Source organism: Papilio machaon, chromosome 16 (assembly GCF_912999745.1).
Source record: "Papilio machaon chromosome 16, ilPapMach1.1, whole genome shotgun sequence".
In the NCBI taxonomy this organism is placed as follows: domain Eukaryota; kingdom Metazoa; phylum Arthropoda; class Insecta; order Lepidoptera; family Papilionidae; genus Papilio; species Papilio machaon.
In genome coordinates, this window is record NC_060001.1 from 3,573,039 (window position 1) to 3,593,155 (window position 20,117).

The 20,117-nt window shown below is 33.8% G+C and overlaps 5 protein-coding genes across 5 annotated transcripts; 1 reads left to right on the plus strand and 4 right to left on the minus strand.

Moving 5' to 3' along the window:
- Positions 1 to 983: 983 nt before the first annotated feature.
- LOC106716607 (solute carrier family 35 member F5) lies at positions 984 to 6,204 on the minus strand. Its single transcript, XM_045681559.1, has 10 exons — positions 5,772 to 6,204; positions 5,565 to 5,699; positions 5,221 to 5,286; positions 4,955 to 5,047; positions 4,258 to 4,410; positions 3,613 to 3,795; positions 3,040 to 3,187; positions 2,487 to 2,646; positions 1,869 to 2,117; positions 984 to 1,217 (listed from the first exon to the last, which is right to left on the minus strand). Exons 1-10 carry the CDS (start codon positions 5,925 to 5,927, stop codon positions 1,148 to 1,150), a joined length of 1,413 nt encoding a protein of 470 aa, XP_045537515.1. The 5' UTR covers positions 5,928 to 6,204; the 3' UTR covers positions 984 to 1,147.
- A 404-nt stretch (positions 6,205 to 6,608) lies between these two features.
- On the plus strand, positions 6,609 to 7,900 carry LOC106716496. Its single transcript, XM_045681586.1, has 4 exons — positions 6,609 to 6,759; positions 7,050 to 7,238; positions 7,437 to 7,532; positions 7,748 to 7,900. Exons 1-4 carry the CDS (start codon positions 6,688 to 6,690, stop codon positions 7,895 to 7,897), a joined length of 507 nt encoding a protein of 168 aa, XP_045537542.1. The 5' UTR covers positions 6,609 to 6,687; the 3' UTR covers positions 7,898 to 7,900.
- Positions 7,901 to 9,003: 1,103 nt separating this feature from the next.
- On the minus strand, positions 9,004 to 11,583 carry LOC106716705 (putative uncharacterized protein DDB_G0286901). The gene is made up of 4 exons (XM_014510268.2): positions 11,081 to 11,583; positions 10,433 to 10,468; positions 9,869 to 9,995; positions 9,004 to 9,147 (listed from the first exon to the last, which is right to left on the minus strand). Exons 1-4 carry the CDS (start codon positions 11,528 to 11,530, stop codon positions 9,047 to 9,049), a joined length of 714 nt encoding a protein of 237 aa, XP_014365754.2. The 5' UTR covers positions 11,531 to 11,583; the 3' UTR covers positions 9,004 to 9,046.
- A 1,595-nt stretch (positions 11,584 to 13,178) lies between these two features.
- LOC106716710 lies at positions 13,179 to 13,895 on the minus strand. Its single transcript, XM_014510276.2, has 2 exons — positions 13,775 to 13,895; positions 13,179 to 13,516 (listed from the first exon to the last, which is right to left on the minus strand). Exons 1-2 carry the CDS (start codon positions 13,812 to 13,814, stop codon positions 13,179 to 13,181), a joined length of 378 nt encoding a protein of 125 aa, XP_014365762.2. The 5' UTR covers positions 13,815 to 13,895.
- A 4,272-nt stretch (positions 13,896 to 18,167) lies between these two features.
- On the minus strand, positions 18,168 to 18,948 carry LOC106716497 (neuropeptide-like protein 32). The gene is made up of 2 exons (XM_045681560.1): positions 18,852 to 18,948; positions 18,168 to 18,497 (listed from the first exon to the last, which is right to left on the minus strand). The coding sequence occupies exons 1-2, from the start codon at positions 18,858 to 18,860 to the stop codon at positions 18,195 to 18,197; spliced, it is 312 nt and encodes a 103-aa protein (XP_045537516.1). The 5' UTR covers positions 18,861 to 18,948; the 3' UTR covers positions 18,168 to 18,194.
- Between the last annotated feature and the right edge of the window lie 1,169 nt (positions 18,949 to 20,117).

Genomic DNA, 20,117 nt, shown 5'->3' on the forward strand with positions numbered 1-20,117 from the left:
TTTTTAAATGAAATACAACAAAACATGAAACAATTTGCAACAATTTACACAAAATAAAGATATTAAAAAAATAATGTATTGGAATGATTATTTTTACGTTAATGGTTAACGATTGGTTACCTATCTGGATGAATTCACTAAACTAATATTGTGTCAAGCAAAATAAATCTCGGTGCTTTATGTAGAATATTCACAGATAGGGCGCCATTTTCTCTTACTTCATTGTTCGTAAATACTAGATTTTATATAAGACTAGATTCGTCACGAAATAACAGGCCAGTTTTGATATTGTTCCAAATAAATTTTATTCAACAAACTGGAAACAATACTATCTAGATTTTAGAATCTAAACAATTGCATACCAATTTCCCGTGATTTCAATTTATTATATTGTTACGAACGTACAAAGTCACGTGAAACCCTTTACTCAACACTATATGGCGTTAGAGGTACTGTTGTGGAATAATAAAATTGTATCTCGAAAACCGCGCCGCGCGAGCGTGAGAAATGAGTCATCTTTTCGGAATCGTCTAAACCGGTCGATGACGTTCGCGCCTTTTGGAAACGTTCCAGAAAGGAACTTTCTGGAATGGTCTGGGACTCGACTCGGCCTATATAAATAGCCGCAGTGAGGCGAGCGAGTCAGTTCAGTTTGAGCTACCTTCGAGGCGACTTCGAAGCGACAACCAGCGATACAAGGGAAACCTACTACTTGGCTACGACCTAGGACATCGTCAGTGCTTAGTGTTTGGATCTAGTGCTTTGTGTTGGACCTAGTGCTAGTTGAATAAAGTCTTTGAAAGAGTCAGCAGGTTTTTCTCTCCAAATCCTTCGAACCCTAGCACGTAACAATATATAACAGTCAAGGAAGATGCTTCTTTAACTTTTGCTACGATTATAAAATAAAAAAAAATGAAGCAATTTTTTTTCGCTTTTAATTCTGGTTATGTTGAATAATAAAATGTTTATTTTAATATCCAGCTCGAAGGACCACCTACATCGATTGCGTCTTAGTAGGAAGTACCTAGTTTCTACTCTGGGTTATAAAATAATGAAAACGGGCTTGTTATATCATAACATGTATAGGAATTATGAAATAGGTGTGTTGCGTTATTCGTGCTTGTGACAAGCACTCAGTTCCGCAGAGTTACGTCGGCTCCTCCGACGACATCAGCGCTTCTGATTGTTCGTCAAGTTCTGCTATATTTCTTATACTCCTACACACGGAATGGTGAAAATATTTAACTAATTAATTTAAAGTCACAACATGTACTTTCATGGTTTTAATTATTTTTCTTTGAAACTTAAATATTATTAACAATAAAATCTTATTGTTTTGTTATAACACACAGATAACCCTAATAAAAATCGTATTGTTTTAGAGAAAAATATATTCTATATAAAATATATTCTTATTATTATTATAGAGCATCGGTGGCTCAGGGGTTAAGCTCTTGACTTGCAATCTGCAGGTCCTGGGTTTGAATCCCACCATGTACCAATGTGTTTTTCGATTTAACATTTATTCTGCAACCTGCACATATCTGAGAAGAAATTCAATGATAAGTGTGAAGTCAACTCGCACTGTGCCAGCGTGGTTGACTATGGCCTAGTCACCCCTAACTTAGGATAGGCTCCGAGCCCCTCTGTGGGATGTATGAAGATGATGATTATTATATATTTTTCTGTTACTATCTATAAAAATTTATTACAGTCTGATTTCGACTCAACCATTTTGTTAAAGAATTATCAGATTTGACACAGTTGAAGTTTTCGTAAAATAAAACATCGAAAGGAACGGAAATATCGATACATAATAACGGATAACTTAACCAATATTGTATTATTTAAATAGAGGATATACGTACGAGAATCCGTCTGTGGGTCGGAGTCGCGTAGTGAGGCAGGGGAAATGGGGCAAATGGGGCAGACGGGGCAAGTCGAGCGCTGCCCAGCCCGCAGCTGCCAGCAGTGCGGCCGCCAACCTGCACACCGCGCCCCCTGCCCCAGCCCCGGCCCCCGCCCCCGCCCCACGCCACGCCTCCACACACGCCCCCAGCGGCACGCTCAGCGCCAGCATTCCGCTCGCCGTCTTATTTGACGTCAGAGATCTGCCCCTAGTTCATTAAATGTGTTTCAATACACAAAATATACTAATATTATATATATGCGAATAATGCGAGTGTTTTGATGGACGTTTGTTACAAGGTATCTACAGAACGGCGAAGTGAACATAGTCTGAAATAACACATAGTACTAGTATTAATTTGTTTTTAATTCCGTGTGCACGAAGATCCAGGCAAAGGCTAGTAAAAAATACATTTTATATAGTCGTGTAAATGTTGAGATTTTTTCTTTCGTATTTTTAACCAAAATTATAATAATATGCTAAGAAGGAAGTAATAAACGATAGACCGAATCGGAGGTCGAAATCTCATTGCGTCGACCTCACGCAGAGTAGGATAAGTGCGTTATAAGTAGCTTACCAAATCCACAGCGAGTCCAGCAGCAGAGGGCCCAGAACCGCGTCCAGTAACAGCCAAGTCCAGAGGTTTGGTGGGGGCAGGTCTGCTGTCTCAAGGCCGGTGGCCACCAGCACGCCCCCCATAGCCCACGCCAGACAGCCACACGCGCTCCCCACCACACCTGATATTATAGTACCGTAGCTTATAAGAGAGTGAATTCAAATACATCGTCTGATGGAGGTGGACACAGAGTACTTTAAATACTCCTCCGTAAGGAAAAAGTTAGGAATTAGGATGATGTCAGATTTACATCGTAAATTGCTAAAAAAGTTTTGTGTAAGAGTTTTTCTAACTTAAAAATCAATTTATCCCATCAGAACAAAAATAAGACAGAAAGTCACTCATTTATCTTATGTCATATTAGTTTATCTGTAAAAAGACTGTAATTTGCTAGAAAATAGATATTTTTAAAGTTTTTTTTCTAAAACTTAGCGACACCAATTCTATGTCAAAATTAACCCTTTAGTGCTAAAACCGACATCAAGAGTTATGAAGGTAAAAATGGCGCTGTTACCAATGAGTAGTACAGAATTGATGCCGTCTCCTTTCCTCAGCTCGTGTCGGAAGAGGAGGAGATGCACGGCGTAGCAGAGCGAGGCGCCCAGCGCGGCCAGCACGCCAGTCCAGTTCCCTGTCCTGCTCTCCGACAACCCTAACACCACCTGAATAGATATTTAGCATTGTCCACCTGACAGAAATGTTTTTCGCGACTTATATATGTCTTGTACATGTCAACTATTAAGATCTTTAATATCCTTAAACCTGAGTCGTTTGATTTTGGATCTGTCATCACTAATTGATCATCTCCGGAAAGTCTTTATACAGTGAAATATTTCTTTACATAAAAAAATTGGTTATATACCCTTTTTCTTTCTCTTTTCATTGTCGAATTACTTTGAATAAATTGGTAATAATAAAAATCGGTGCCTTTTCGAATCGTTGCAACAATCCTGTGCGTTCCATTTTCCCTTTCTTTCCTTATAAGAAAATAGTGGGAAGGTACAAAGTACTAAAATTAGGCATTAATCACAAATTACCTCTAGTCTAGGATTAAAAGAATTTGATACTTGAATGTAAAAACACTTACAAGTCCCGCCGCAGTGCACAGTACTGCAATAGACTTGGACACGTTGAACCTGTCTGTGGGCACTTGTGAGAACATCGCACCCAATGATAGAGCGATGGCACTCGCCGTCGACGTGTATGTGATGGCGGAGCTCGTGGACGTGTGCAGTAAACTCACTCGGTACAGATAGTTCGATATGAACCACTGGAATACAAACATCTATACATATTACAAAGAAAAAGATATTTTTCAATGATACTTTTCCGTTCTCCGGACTCAAGCTGAAAATTCCCGTTCGCTTTCAAATCTCCTAAGACGAGTACGAGGAAGCGGCCGCCTAAAATATCCGCATGAACGGATTCGTTGCCTATCTTTAATCAACAAATGAGGCAATACATAGAAAGAGGATATTTCCCCTTCCTATGACGTTACCTTCTCCGTCAAATCCATCTCCACTTCCTATACCTTTCTTACAAGAAAAGCACGCACATTCATAAGAGGAAAAGCTAAACTGCTTTCACTTTACGTCTATCTTCTGTATGTTTTTACCACAACGATATTATAAAAAAAAACCCAACAGGTTTAATGTTATTGAATAAAATTCATATTTATGTCACACAAATGTAATATTGTAAAATAGGTTAGATAGCGTAGTAAGGTACTAACAGGCACAGAGAAGACGAGTGCTAGTCGTAGATGCCGCTTGGTGGCGGCGGCGGCTGCGCGACGCTGCGCGTGCTCGGAGGCGCGCAGTGAGGCCGACCACGACAGCCGCGCCAGCAGCGCCTCGCCCGCCATCGCAGCTGACATCACGCGCACCTGAACATGACACCGCGTTACTACCGTTACCTAAACGGTTCTAAGAAACGTTGAGCTGCGGTTCAACAACTAAAATGGTAGCTCACGGCTGAATTCTGCAATTCATCAATTTTAGTTGAGCTACCCATGACTTTCTCGTACCATGCGTCTGTAAACGAGACTGTGATATTATTCTCACTTATAGAGGTTTCTCTTTAACCCGAGTTTCTCGCTTTACGCTTTTCTCGTATACCTAGTTCTTATTTATCTAGGTTCGAAGGTATATAATTACATAACATTTTAAAAAGTTTGTGTTGTAATAACAAAAAAGATAGATGGCTAAAAATAACCAAAAAATAACTGTTTTAATCACCATTTTAGTGCCCATTTTAAAGTTTTTTATGCATCTCCATTACAATATTAAAATTTGGAAAGGATATTCAGATCTTGAGTTATTTTTTGTCACAATTTTTTTAGAAGTAAGAAAAATGTAAACAATCGCTCAAGGAGAAACTCAATCAATAATATGAGTACTTTTAATATCAAATGTTAGGAATTATTTTACCTCTGCAACTTTATTGAATCGTACTGCTCTGGGGGCCGCATCATCGCTATCCGTAGTTTCACCAGCTCTGACTGGCACAAAGGTGGAGTCTCCCTGAATAATCATATCAGTATAATAGAACAAAACTTGTCATTGGAGAAGTATATTCAGTACATAATTTCCTGGGCACAATTTAATTTCTTGATGTCTTTTCTTATTTATACCCATGTTATTAGCATTACAATAGTTAAAATTTTGTTATTTATTATTTTTAATCTTATACTCACCAAACTACTTGTGGCTTCATGGTAATAATTTTCATCATCTGTTTCAGCTGTAGGCTCCAATAATTGCTGAAAATAAATTCTAGGTTATCATATTTATTAATAAACAACTTGGATTTCATGTGACAATAAAAATATATCAATTCTAAAAATCAATAACAAAATGACTATAGCCAAATCTCAAAAATAATAATTCAATGACACTTCATTCATAAATGCATACATACAAACCCACATACATTAAGTCATACATACTAATTTCATACACAATACTTTCACACCATTAAATAACATTACCTTATTGTTACTAGATATTAAAATATGTTAAGATAAAATGGTACAACTACCGTATAGTCAGCTGGTCGACATGGATCTCTTGTAGGTGGTGAAAAGCACAGCACAATTAGATAGATAAACAATAGTGAACTGCGTACATATGTAACAAGAAAGGGCCTTTCGAGTTTCTTCTCAATGTACAGATACTGCAAAAAAGTCAATGATTGATAATCATAAATATAAGAACTATTACAAATGTTAGAATGTATCAAGAATACCTTTGTGAATTCTGATGACACCACCCACAAAACAGAAACTAAGAATAAAATAAAAACACCAAACACAAACTTCTTTTTACTGTGATGCTGGGCAACATCTTTATTGTTCTTAGAATTAGGAGTTACTTGAAAATAGTTGTGACATAAAGTTAACATTTAAGAAGAGTTTTAAGGTTTTTTAGTGAAAAAAACAACAGAATTTCGACGTCACGTGCTGGATGGTTTCATTATTTTAAGAAACAGTGCGAAGAATGCTTAATTTTGAATAAAAAACAATATTGTGAAATTACATTTGTAGATGGAAAAACAACACCACTTGAATAGTTTAATTAGTAATGTCGTAAAAACAATACTATTACTTATTCATTTAACTCCGATTGCTCACTCTGTATCACTTAATTACTTTGTTTATGCAAATTAAATATCTTATTTTCCATGTAAATACACAATTGACAGCTAATATTTCAATGACAAAGAATTGAAGTTAATTTTTGTGCTGTCCAACCCGTCCAACCACTGTTGACTGTAGTCAGTTGTCATGGTCAAAATTAGTTTTTGTGAAATTGTTTATTTTTTTGGAATATAAAAAACATAAAATATAAGTTTCGTCATGTTACGTTTCGAATTTTAGCTAGATTCTTTTTTCGCAAATTGACTTAATTAAACTTAAGAAAAAATTAGTTCGTTGTATCTTTATTCTATGATGTCCAACGCCCAGTGTCTGACATTCCTTATCCAATACCTTAAAAAATTAAAAAAAAAGTAACTGACATGATGACAATGACATTGACAATGACTAATAGACTGCAAGAGTTTAATAGGTTATGTTTCAGTTCGGATTGGTCTTGATCTTTAAACGTTTAATAGTTCAAGCGAAAAACTTAAGTAATAACTAGCTAAGACAAAAACAAAAACAATGGATGTAATAAAATCGGTTGGAAAGTATCTGAACACTCCCGTTGGATCTGTATGTTATAATACAGACAAAGTGTGTAGCAAAACATTCTTTAATTTTGTTGCGATGGGTAGCTTTAAGGAATACATATGAATAAAATTGTTAAAGATATTTCTAAATTACTATTTTTGCTTGTGTACTCACAAGCAAATGTCTGGTCATATTTAAGTCTTATCAGTTGTGAAAGGTGTGCTTAGAGAAAGGAACAAAAAGTATAACGAGACTAATATTTTCCTATCTACACTTTCTTACTTAAAACTACAATACGATACTTCATTTTTAGTTTATTTATATAAAGTACTAGCAAACACTTCATTCAACAGGTGTTGACGACAGTTCTTGATAAAGAAAATGTAGAAGGTTTTGCAAGTATTGTTTTAAGACTGGCTGCAAAAAGTGGTACTGCTATGAGTCAAGAGCAAGTACTTCTTAGTTATCAATGGCTGGAATACGTAGCAATGTATGGCAACCAAGCTCTTTCTAATCCTACATTTGCTAAAAACTTTTTACAGGTATAACAAATATAGCATTAAAAATTTTGTCTTACAAAAACAGGTGACTTTTATCCATGCTCAAACATCTATAATGTACAAAAGAATGTTTTTTATTTTAGCTGCAATATCTTAATGCACCAAACAAATGCTATTGACATGTTTGTTTTTATGACTTGTTAAAGTGTTTGTTTCACCAACTTTCTGTGTAATTTCCAGGGCATTAATAGAGCTCTAGCAAAAAATACGTATTTAACTGGACAATTTCTGACAGTGGCGGACATTGCTGCTTACCATGCCCTGTATCCTTTGATTGTAAGTTAAATAGATGTTATTAATTAAATTTTAAGTAGATAAATACCTGGATATTATGATTATTTCAACCAATGATGCTGTGGATTCATTGGATAAAGATACCAAGAGTGATCATGCTACTTGTTGCCTGATTATATTAAAATAATTACATTAACATCAAATTATGATCATCCAAAACGTAATTAAATTTACAAGGAATTCCCTTTTAATTTCAGGAGCGTCTAAGTTTAGTAGAACAAGAATTGTTTATGAATGTCTGCAGGTGGTCGAAGCACATCCAAGCGCAACCCAGAGTGTGTACAAATCGGCCACCATTACCATTGAATACATTAACACTTTCAATTCTTGCACCTACTGTACATTGAGTTGTAACTGGGTTTCGAACGCCGTTATATTTGTTATACATATTGTCATTCCTTTCATACCCTTGGAATAAAAAGAGACCACAATTTGTGCCAATACAATTGTAACGGCAGTGGAATTCTACGATTATATTAATTTTATTTATTATGCTTGAGTCATAAAATGCTGGGCAATAAATGTGTTTTGTGTGAAATTTGTTTCATTGAATATTTCTGTGACAAAATGCATTTTTACAAAGTATTGAACTATATTGCATGCAATTGTAATTTTAAACTTTCGTTTTATTTTATAAATATTTTTTTAAATGTAAGTATAACATATATGGTATTTTTTGATGCCAAAAATTCTAAGCAGCAGTTTTCATCAGTGAAAAAAAAAGAGTCCATATGGTATCTGACTCACTTTGTACTTATGCCTTTGTCAGCATACATCTAGAGTTCTAGAGTGATAAAGCCTTGTTGCTGTGAATGGTGGCCGCGGAGGGCCGGTAATCGCAAGCAGCGATGTGCGAAGGACCACAAACTGGAAGACATTGGGGGAGGCCTCATACAGCAGACTGACACAGACTGATGATCATGTCAAAAGTTTTTTTCTCTGAAAACTTAGCGCATTACAGCAGCCATTACGATGTCGTACTTAGGTCTCTATTTGTTAAAGTAGTAATTTAAGGCATTAGTACTATTCATATTGGGATTGTGATGTTATTCAGAAATCCACGAACAATTTTTCCGTTATGGTCAGAGAGTCTACATTTATTTAACATATTTCAGAGCTCACTTACAATACACTTACCGAGACAAATTTTACCACATGAACTGGCAAATAGAAGTCTAGACGAGCCTATTGTGTTTTATCCTCAACCGTTCTCATATCCCGGATATCCAGTCGTCCTCTACTTATAAAGTTATCAGCTAGATAGGGTCATGAATCATACAAATATCTTTCTGTGTCTTTAATAATTTGGGACATTAATATTATTGCAAGGTAAAGAAATATAAATCAATAATTCAAAGAAATCTTTATTTACGTACATTAAAAAGGAATGTCAAAGATTAGCATTTATAATACATCCACATGTAATTATTAAAAAAAGAAAATTTTGCCACTGTTGTTATCAGAGTTTTTTTTCGTAAGATTCAAATAGCAATATGTCAAGATTGTTTCTTGCTATTACTTCTTATCCGATCAGAGATGTGTAGCATCAAGCAACGCTCTAATTTATTGGAATAAGAACAGCCATTGCCTTCAGATTCTGGAATTAAAAAAAACTAAGTGTAATTCGACTTGAGTAAACCTGGTTATAGTGAATTATTAGAGCCGGGATATCAATAATAACTATTATACTATTTCATATTTCTGCTACAATAATATGCAACAAAGAAAACAAAACAGGCTTCGTCTGGGATAAAGACTAGGTAAATATTAAACACAAGTCATTTAATTGACACCAAAGTGGTCCTTTAAATCGACAGCAAAGAATTTTTACTAACAGTTACATATTATTATTTTTGGAGTGTCTGTAATATCGATAAAAAATGTCATATTTCGTAATGGTGTATTTGTGTTGCTATTAAAGAAAAATCAATTCTCACAGTTTTTTCTTTATGACTCTGAAAACTATCTTTGTTTTGGGTAATCTCCGGAACGGCTGGACCAATTTTGAAGGGACTTTTGCGGGAAGGTAGCTAAGGCCAACGGACATATTTATATAGACTACTAGCTATCCCCGCGAATCTGTCCACGCGCAGTTAAAAAAAAAATGAAAAATAGATGTTGGCCGATTCTCAGACCTACTGAATATGCTCACAAAATTTCATGAGAATCGGTCAAGCCGTTTCGGAGGAGTACGGGAACGTAAACTGTGACACGAGAATTTTATATATTACATTTTTCTTTAAATTTTGTATTAAGATAAATGAAATGAATATGTTTATAAAATAACTGCTATTTAAAAATAAGGAATCTGTATTTACCAGACTGTAGTTCTTGAAAGCATGATCTAATTTGGTTCTGCATAAGGATGCGTGATTGCTGTGACGTCACGTCGGCTTGAATCTTGTTCCAAAGTTCTGTCTCACGAGGAATACCTCGAGAGTCAACCTGAGTTGAAATATTAATTATATTATATACCACACAAATGACAGTTAAGTGAACGTAATTACGCGTTTCGTCTGGACTGTGCGTGTCGGAGACCTAATTTTATCCTCTTTCATTCCTTTCTTTATAAGGAAATGATGGTAAAAAACATATTGTGTATTTCAAAGTATTTGACGAAGGCACGCATAGTAAGGGAATATATTCTCTTTCTGGATATCCTCCGTGGATTAAAGATAGGCAACGCATCTGTAATTGTGGATGTATTTGAGCAGCGGTTCGGTTTGGCGGCTTTATGTGACCGCTTGCTCGTTTGCCAACTAATTATATAAGAAAAGTAGTATAAGATTTATTATGATAATAGTAGGTTTATTACAATATTTATATATTTTCCGGAGGGCTTGTGCACTCTATTATTTATTTGACAGTATACTCGTACTTACCACACGTAAATTAGCAAACACACAATGACTGAGACACTGGAAAAAACAATGTTGAGAAAATTATTGTGCGGTTAATGTATTAGCAGATTGTATTATTTTTGCGTGCATGTTACATAATGTTGCAAAAATAAAATTACGTCTTTAAAAACGATAGAATACAAGTTTAAACTTGAATTTATTCACGAACCCGGAATAAAAAATTAAGCATTTCATTTTAGAACTAAGCTAATAAAACTGGAATCGTATTCATATATACTACTACTTGAAATACATATCATGTATTTCAAGTAGTGAACTGTTGCCTACACATTTTAAATAGGCGTTTAAATTACATGGTAATATGATACTTTTCGTCGTCGAAAATTACAGAGCGTCGGTGGCTTAGGGGTTAAGCACTTGACTTGCAATCTGCACGTCCTGGGTTCGAATCCCGCCATATGTACCAATATATTTTTCAAGGAAAACATCGTGATGAAACCTGCACAGATCTGAGAAGATATTCAAAGATACGTGTGAAGTCAACCAACCCGCACTTGGCCAGCGTGGTGCCCTAAGTAAGAGTAGGCTACGAGCCCTTCGGGACATATAATGAGTTAATGATGATAATTTTTTTTCAATTTATACATTATTAGATATAACACGGTTTACCTGATCGTCTTCATTCTTGTTTAGATAGTGGTCATTTCTTTTATTTCTTCTTTGAAAAGTATTATTAACATTGCCGTAAAAATTACCAAAGTTATTTCTCCCAGTATTATTGAAATTTTCATTTTCATATTTATCGTCATATGCCATCAAATCGTTGTCCGATATAGTACTGACATTGTTTGGTGTCATCATATCTTGTATTGTATTTGTATTACGTCTCTCATGGTGGTATGGATTAGAATTCATATTATTTTCGATACGGTTATATTGGTATTGATTTGATGTGTTCCTATTGGAACGGGTGTAGCGTTTAACATAACTTTGTTCGTTTTCATTGTTTGTGCAAGCCTTTATCGCTTCTGAAATTTCTTCTTCGAGTAGATGTATGTTCCCTTCACTGGAACATATAACTAAAGTTGGTAGTATTAGGAAAACTGCTATACAAAGCATGGCCACGTACTATGTAAGATAAATACATATTGTAGTGAATATAAATGATTGTGCACAGGAAATGAGATCGTTGTGTACGACATTTGAGTGGCATCAGTGGCTGTATATCCTGTTCAGCTCTGATTCTTTTTTCAAAACCCTGTCATGCTGACAGTAATTGCCGTCATTTTTTTGCTGAATAGAAATCATTACACTATTCTAAGGGAGATGCCACACGAAAAGTGCGGCAGATATTTTCATGTTCTGCTTAATTTGGTAGGTAAACGTATACAAAGTTTAGGCTGTCTTTCAATTTGAATTATATTCCTACGATTATTATGACCTGCGTTAGATATAACTAACTAACCCTAACAGGTAGAGGAGATGATTTCCCAGTATATTAGAATGTTTAATTTAATTATTAATTAATTAATCTTACTAATATTATAAATGCGAATGTTTGGATGGATAGATGCTGGATGGATGTTTGTTTTAAGCTTTTAAGGTATCTCCAGACTGAACGGATCTTGATGATATTTGTCATAGATGTAGAACATAGTCAGGAAGAACACATAGTCTACTGATAAAGTTTTTTTTTTAATCCCACGCGGTTGCAGTTGCGGAAAAAGGTAATATTTAATAAAACACGCGGAACGCGAAACGATTTATTATTAGTAGGCGGCATTTTGAAAAACAATTTACATAATAATGAGGTGTAGTAGAGACCATATATAATTGCTTAGTTGTAAGGGTGTTGACTATCTTGATGTGTTGTTGGTTCCATGATTATTTATCAATCTTGATTCATATTGTAATTGTTGTGTTCATAAGGATAATGTAATATAAATTGTTGTTCGTGTTATTAGTAACATTACAACTAGTTGCTCATCAGTCAAATTATGATGTCACGCAATTATTATTCGCATTTGATCGACTTTATTCAATGGCTTTATTGCAATGACCTTGAAATTATGTAGGTATACAATACAATATTTAATTACAAATATGTAATTATTAATATATAGAAGTAAAACTTGTCTGTAAAAGTTACTCGATAATTAAGGCAAAGTTCAGCATTGAGAACAATTGCGCATATAAAAAAAATCATAAATTACTATAACAATTCCTGGATTGGTTACGAGAGCTATGAATTGAATTTAAAAATGAATGAATTACCTTTAAACAATTACAGCTTTTTTATACTCACCACAAATTCGCAATAAAACTGCATTTCTAATCACAGACTTTCTTATCATATGAATTTGATTTGATATTTTCTTATATCGGGAATAGAAAAACTTCTAAATGCGTCTAAAATGTTTTATAGACCATTAAAATAATCAATAACGAAAAAGTTATACTTTAAATTATATATTTATTAATGTTTGTATTTTGTTACAATCCGAGATCAAAATATTTTTACCATAGACAAACTGCTCATTTGTAAAATGTATATCGTATAAATAATAACATAAGCCTTATTTTACAACATTACATAGTTTTTTTTTACAATTTTGTTTAAAATAACTGAAAAAAATTAAATAGGTCTATGAACACCCATATTATGTAAAATTTGACGTTATGTTCCTCTATTTTTAGGCGTTAGATTGTAATGATTGCTGCAAATACGTTTTGATATTTTCATATACATTTCTCGGTTTATTATTTTTTATCCTTTGCCGTAATGTCCCCATTTTCCATTACCCCAACCGCTCCAGGCTGGTTTATTACTACTTCCGTATATCCGTACTACAGTTGGACTGGAATTGAAATTGTCGTATCCTGAACCGGCTAGAGTTGGTTTATTTGCTATCACTTTAGCGCTTCCCAGTTCAGATACACTCGCATAGCTTGTACCAACTGCACTACTGCTGTCACCATAATTCCCGTAGGTACCACTTACACTGAAAGAAAGGGGAATATGAATGCTACCCAATCTATAGTCAGTGCGTAACTTCGGCCAAAATGTCCTCGCTTTTGGTATACTTGCTTCTCCATCTATAGTTGCTGCAAATATAAATTGTTATTAAAATCAGTTGAATAAACATTAAGAAAGATAACTTTTTCTATCTTGCAAAAATGCCTCTTGATTGCTTAGGTAATAAAAGCGTTACTCGAGAAAAGCCTTAATGGTTTTTTTAATTGTTTTATTACCATATCAAATATTGTTATGATTAAGAGGAATTGATAGCTTATCTCTTAGCGGTTTTGAATGAATAAAATTCAAATTGGCATTTTACTGTTTTAAATGCATTAATTATTTACCTAATACGTTGATTGGGACAGCCTCAACATTTGATTGCATTGATTTGGACCACAAATAATCCTCTGGTTGTCTTATTGGTGAACTGGGTTGAAGGTACAAAGCCGGGTCTAGCACAACACATTCAGTCGTACAAAATACGCACAATGCGTACCACGATAGTAGAAACTGAAACAAAGTGATCTTACTAATATTATAAACTAGCTTTTACCCGCGACTCCGTCCGCGCGGGATAATAAATAGAAAACGGGGTAAAAACTATCCTATGTCCGTTTCCTGGTTCTAAGCTACCTGCCCGCCAATTTTCAGTCAAATCGATTCAGCCGTTCTTGAGTTATAAGTAGTGTAACTAACACGACTTTCTTTTATATATATATAGATGAGAATGTTTAGATCGATGGATGGATGTTTGTTAAGGTATCTTCGGAACGGATCTTGATATAATTTGGCACAGATATAGAACATAGTCTGGAAGAACATATAGGCTTATTACGTTTTTTTTTAAATTCCGCGCGGACGGAGTCGCGGAAGACAGCTAGTAATAAATAAACATAAAAAACAAAGGAATTGAGAACATCTTTTTATTTCGAAATTATTTACAATTCATGAAAGTAAATTTTGGTAACCAATTAATTATATGCTTGTGCTTGAAAATATTTCATGAGAATTGTTCACTGTAGATTCGATCCTACGACATTCATTTTTTATTCGAATAAGGTGTAAGTTCAGTTGTGGATTAATGTTCCGCCAAACTAATATTGTACCTATACAAGATAATAGATAGATAACACCCGTGTCAATTAATTTTGCTGTTTTTAAATATAAATAATCAGCTTTGCCGTTAATGTACCGTAATGAATTTAGTAATATGTGAGTTTATTTTAAACTACTCTTGGTTAAACATCTGTATGTTACAAAAAAATACCGTACAATTCGTAACGAAAAGACATCAACGACCATATAGGAATGTCACTACTTAATTACTTTTTTAAATTCTAAGAATAACATTACTGTTACCATAAGTCACGCAAGAGTTTTACAAAAAGAATTCGACTAATTTCTTATTCTGCTAGTTTATTCAATTTTTACTTGATTTTAATAGAATACTAAGACTTGTAGTGTTAGAGGAATAAATAAAAATATTATTACTGTTTTTCACGTTTGAATTTTAAGAATTATAAAGAAATAGTAATTTTGCTTGTTTTATTTACGATAAAATAAACTATTATAAAGTAAGTTATACTTACAAACATAATTTATATTTTCCACACTACTACACTTCACTAGAACCTTTAAAATTACAAAAGTAACCTGTTGATAAGACGATAGTCAGAACAACATTAGAAGGAGTTAGGGAAAGGCTTTCTCGTAAACATCGCTTTATGATGTAATTTCAAGGTCGGACACCAGTTTAAAGGTTGTAAAAGTGAAGGGCAGTCTTGTCAAGGTCGAAGAAAGCTTTCTTCGTTTAAATGCTTCATTAAGGTCAAGGTCTTGGTAGAATTTACTTATTTTTATTTTTTTCGAGTAAAAAGTTAATTTGCTTGTATTATAACTGAAGAAAATGGCTTGTTATTTTTAGTTACAATGAATAGTGTTTTTTTTTTTTTTAATTTCATATGAGGATAAAATTTCTATAGCGTCGGTGGCTCAGGGTCCTAAGCACTTAACTTGCGATCTGCAGGTTCTGGATGCGAATCCCTCCATGTACCAATGTGTTTTTCGATTTTCGATTTACATATATACATTTATCCGACATTCTTACGTTGAAGGAAAACATCGTGATTCAACCTGCATGAGAAGAAATTCAATGATATGGGTAAAGTCAACCAACCCGCACTGGGCCAGCGTCGTTTACTATGGCCTAGTCACCCCTAACTTGAGATAGGCTCCGAGCCCCACAGTGGGGACGTTAGCTGATGATGATGGTAAAATTTCTAATTCAATAACATTGTTCTATTGAGTTTGGTATTTGTCTTCATGAGATTTACTAGTACGTTATTAATGGCAGTGTTGATAGCTCGTATTTTTCTTGAAGTGTCATGTCGTTGATAATATGTACTAATGACCATACATCTATGTTACGTCATTACACAAACACTGATTCATCGCCAATGAAGATGTCTCGAAGGTTGTTGTTAGATTAGATAGACCGGGGACTTCCCAAAGTCATAGGATTTTCCATATGTGCTTATGTGGATAATTTATGTTTTCATTTACTAGAATGACTTGGGTAAAATATGAGTATATGTAGTGTACTTTGCAATAGAGAAAAAGTAAATACGAAATGGGCAGAACTTTTAATTGAATGGTCTTGAAATTAGAGGACTTGTAACATTGTATGAACAGATAAAAAAAAGTAATGTAGTGCGTAATATGACTAGTCTTATCTTACTAGTATAAATATACAATATTATAGTGTTATATAAATGCGAATGTTTAGATGGATGGATGGATGTTTGTTTGAAGGTATGTCCAGAACGGTTCAACGGATCTTGATGAAATTTGGCACGGTTTTAGAACACAGTTTGGAAAAACACAAAGGCTACTTATAAAGTTTTTTTTTTAATGCGGCGCGGACAGTGTCTTGGGCGACAGCTAGTCTTTAATACATTTTGTATGTACTAAATGAAAGTATATTTATGTATTGCGAAGTATTTTATTGAATATAATGAGACACAAATTTATGCTAGTTAAAATTAAACAAGAAAATGTTTACTTGAACAAATATAGCAAATTTTAAATTTTTCCGTTGGTTGACACAATTTTCCATCACAAATCTATTGAAAGAATAGTTTAGTTTTTTTGTACTTTAAAGTTTTTTTATATGATGAGCTCGAACAAGTCGAAAATGACACGCGTGGAAAATACATTGTTTAGTTAAACTATTGTAAAGAACCTTTAAGAGGTTCGTAAAGCGTACATCGAAATTACATGAGTATATTTCACTAGATTTAACTGACATGAATGATAAATTATTGAAATTACATTGTAGTTGAAAGGGTTATTATTTTACTTTTATTTGAGTATTCAGAGTAATTTTTGTGGTAAATAATAGCACGTTATTTTATTCCTCATATAAAATATAAATTGCTTGCTAACTGCTTTCTGAGGTCTAGAATTGAGAAATATTATATGCATATTTATTATGTATGTTCGTAATTCACTGTAGACGAAAAAATATACACGTATGAGAATTGTACAATTAAATAGTTTGCGTAGTAAAATAGTTTTCATACTGAGTAATTCTAAGCAAACATTTAATTATTGACTACGGTTGACATTGGATTTTCCACAAGGTATAAATATTTGAACATGAACTGTCAGTCGGTTAAATTGATAATTATTTATTTGTTAAAGGAATATCTCATTGTATTATTGTATATACCTCCCAAGTAGGGTTGGTAACAGGTGGCCCGCCGTAAAAAAATAAGCCAAAAGTTTAAGGTTTAGAAAACTTTGTGTGCCGACCCCACGTAAGTAGTGAGTGGGATAAGGCCAGCATATGATGATGATCTCATTGTATTATGAGTACTTAGTTCGGTACCCCTGAGTGAGATATAAATCAGACTTGCAATGGAATTTTAGCGGGCCTTTAACGAATAACTTTTTAATTTCTATTCACACTTAAAAACTCATTAATGTCATGTTTTTTTTTAATAAGTTAATATTAGCTTCTATTTTTGTTCAAATATTATTTATGTAGTAATATATTTAATTCTAATAATGTGGGTAGTCACGAATATACAATCAATCAAAATAAAATTAGTCACAACTTGAACGTTGATTTAATAACATCCAGAAACTTTAACTAGAAATATGATTGTAAATTGTGTAAAGTATACACTGTGTAATGATCGCGAATTGTGTACAGTGTACAGAGAACATTTTAAAATTATGTGAAATATTACATGAAGCTTGATGGCGTCGGAACGGGTTTTTTTTTCGTAAAAAAGTACCGTATTTTAAACTGAGCTGCATCTAAATCGGAAATTCTAAGGTAAGTGAACTTAGTTATCAATATTTTATGCAAATATTTATTAAAATGACGTCTCTACATATATGACACGTAATTTTAATAAATAAAAATTTCTTTTCTCTGCGGTCAATAACCCCTGCAAATGTGGTTTAGGATTGCTAGATTTTACAAAGAAAATGGCGTGACTGCGATTTACAAGAGATACTTTCCAGTCGTACTTTTAGCAAAGAAAGTTTAAGAAAACAAATGAATTATTTACATACATATATTTTAAATTAAATAATAAAATTCATGTTATTGTAAAAAAATGCTATGCTATTTATTATGAATTAATTTGAACATGATAAATCTTGACATTGTGTATTTATGGTCAGTTTATCGAACCGAATTTACATCACAGATCAATTAACATAAAAATAAATTGAATTCATTATTGGTAACTATTAGCGTCCCCATCCCCCGCCATAACCGTAGGCGCCGCCGAAACCGAAACCGCCGCCTCCGAACCCGTAGTGAGGGCGGCCCCATCCATAGTTTGGACGGCCCCATCCTCCGCCGTAGCCACCGTAGCCGCCGAAGCCCCGACCTCCCCAGCCCCATCTCGATTCCTGTGGTTCCAATACATCGTCACTGGCTGCTAGAGGCTTGACTTCCTCCACTACTTGTGTGGTAGATTCTTCTACGTCAGGCGCCGGCAGCGCGCTTGCAATAGCCACGCAGCATACCAACAAACTGACATACACGATCTGTAGAAGAAAATAATAATAATGAGCTTTTAACAATTCAATGAGAAAATTCCTACCGCGGCATCACATCATCGAAGTTGGAAATAACTACAGGCATTTGAATTTTTTTTCATCCAAACTTATCCCGATAAATGCGTGTTCAGTATTCGGGTTCTAGAATTACCGATGAGCATTATTATCTTAAGAACATTACTTTAAAAAAATCAATAAAATAACATAATATTAATCAATATCTTTGTAGGATAAGGCGTTGTCTAAAGAAATGAAACAAAGAATTAAATTGACAATTTAAATTAAAATAATGTATTATTTTAAATTTAATACTAAGGAGGATATATGTATGGTATTACTTACAGTCTTCATTTTACTGGATCTCGTCGAGTAATGATGGTGCTGGTTAAGGAGCCTGCCTATTTATTCATAGACCGTTCTGAAAAACTAAAGCGTAGCCTGACTCATAACTATTGACATACGATCATTAGCACATGGAGTAGAGATAGTGGAACTTTTTATATCGATTGCGTGAAAACTAATTTATAAATTATATGTTCCATAAATTGTGTAATATTGTGTAATATAAAATCGCAAATTTTTTTCGACAGAGATTCCTATTTTTCTATATTGGACTCTCGGGTTTGGACTGTCCAGTATTAGCCATGTGGACACAATTTACTTAATTTGCACTTGATTTTTTATGGACTATGTGTCTGAAATAAAAGTTTTATTATTATAAGCAATATTATCACTACAGTGCAACTCAAAAATGTTCTGAAAATTATTTACTTTATTTGTTCTTTGTTTTTTTTGGTTCGAAACTTATCGAAGCTAGTAAATGCGATGCCAAACTTTAGGGGTAGTGTAACTCTTTAGTTAGGCTACGGGATAATTGTTTTTATTTGAAAAGTGTATTGACCAGTAAGTGGGTTTTTTCTCTTTTTCACCAACTATAGAATACATAATGTCATGTCGAATTTTTGTTTAGTCATTCTTACAGGTTTTATTTTGAAAAAAAAGTTACCAATCATGATGAGAATATTTTTGCGAAGATGGTTAAAAGTTAATGGTATTTTAAATGTACTTAGATTCACCAACAATTACATCTCTGGGTTAATATACACATATAGAAGACCTTATAATATAAGACCTCCGACTAGTCTTAGTTATTTCCATATAAATGTGGAAAAAGGAGGTTTTATTTCAATTATTTTACATGTTTAGTTTATTAGCAAGTACGATTTTATATTACGACTGACAGATGACATTTGTCAGATTTGATGAAGAAAAGATGTTCTGTGAAGCTACGATATGTTGAAAAAGATCAAAGTGTTTTCTTGGCAGTTTACTGAAGTATTTTTTCAATAAAGATCCCACATAAATATATCTTTGATGTTGATTTTTCTAATTACTAACCTAACACATTGTCATTGCTAATTTCGCATGGCCGGCTATTTTAAAGAGGCATGGATGTAATGATATGAATTTTCTTTAATACAAATAAACATCTTACATTAACAAATTAAATTTATATGGACATAAAACATGTCCTTTAATGCCTGCCCACAATATGCCAGTAGCGCTAAAAATCAGCGCTGGCATACAACTGGCATAATGAAAACATTA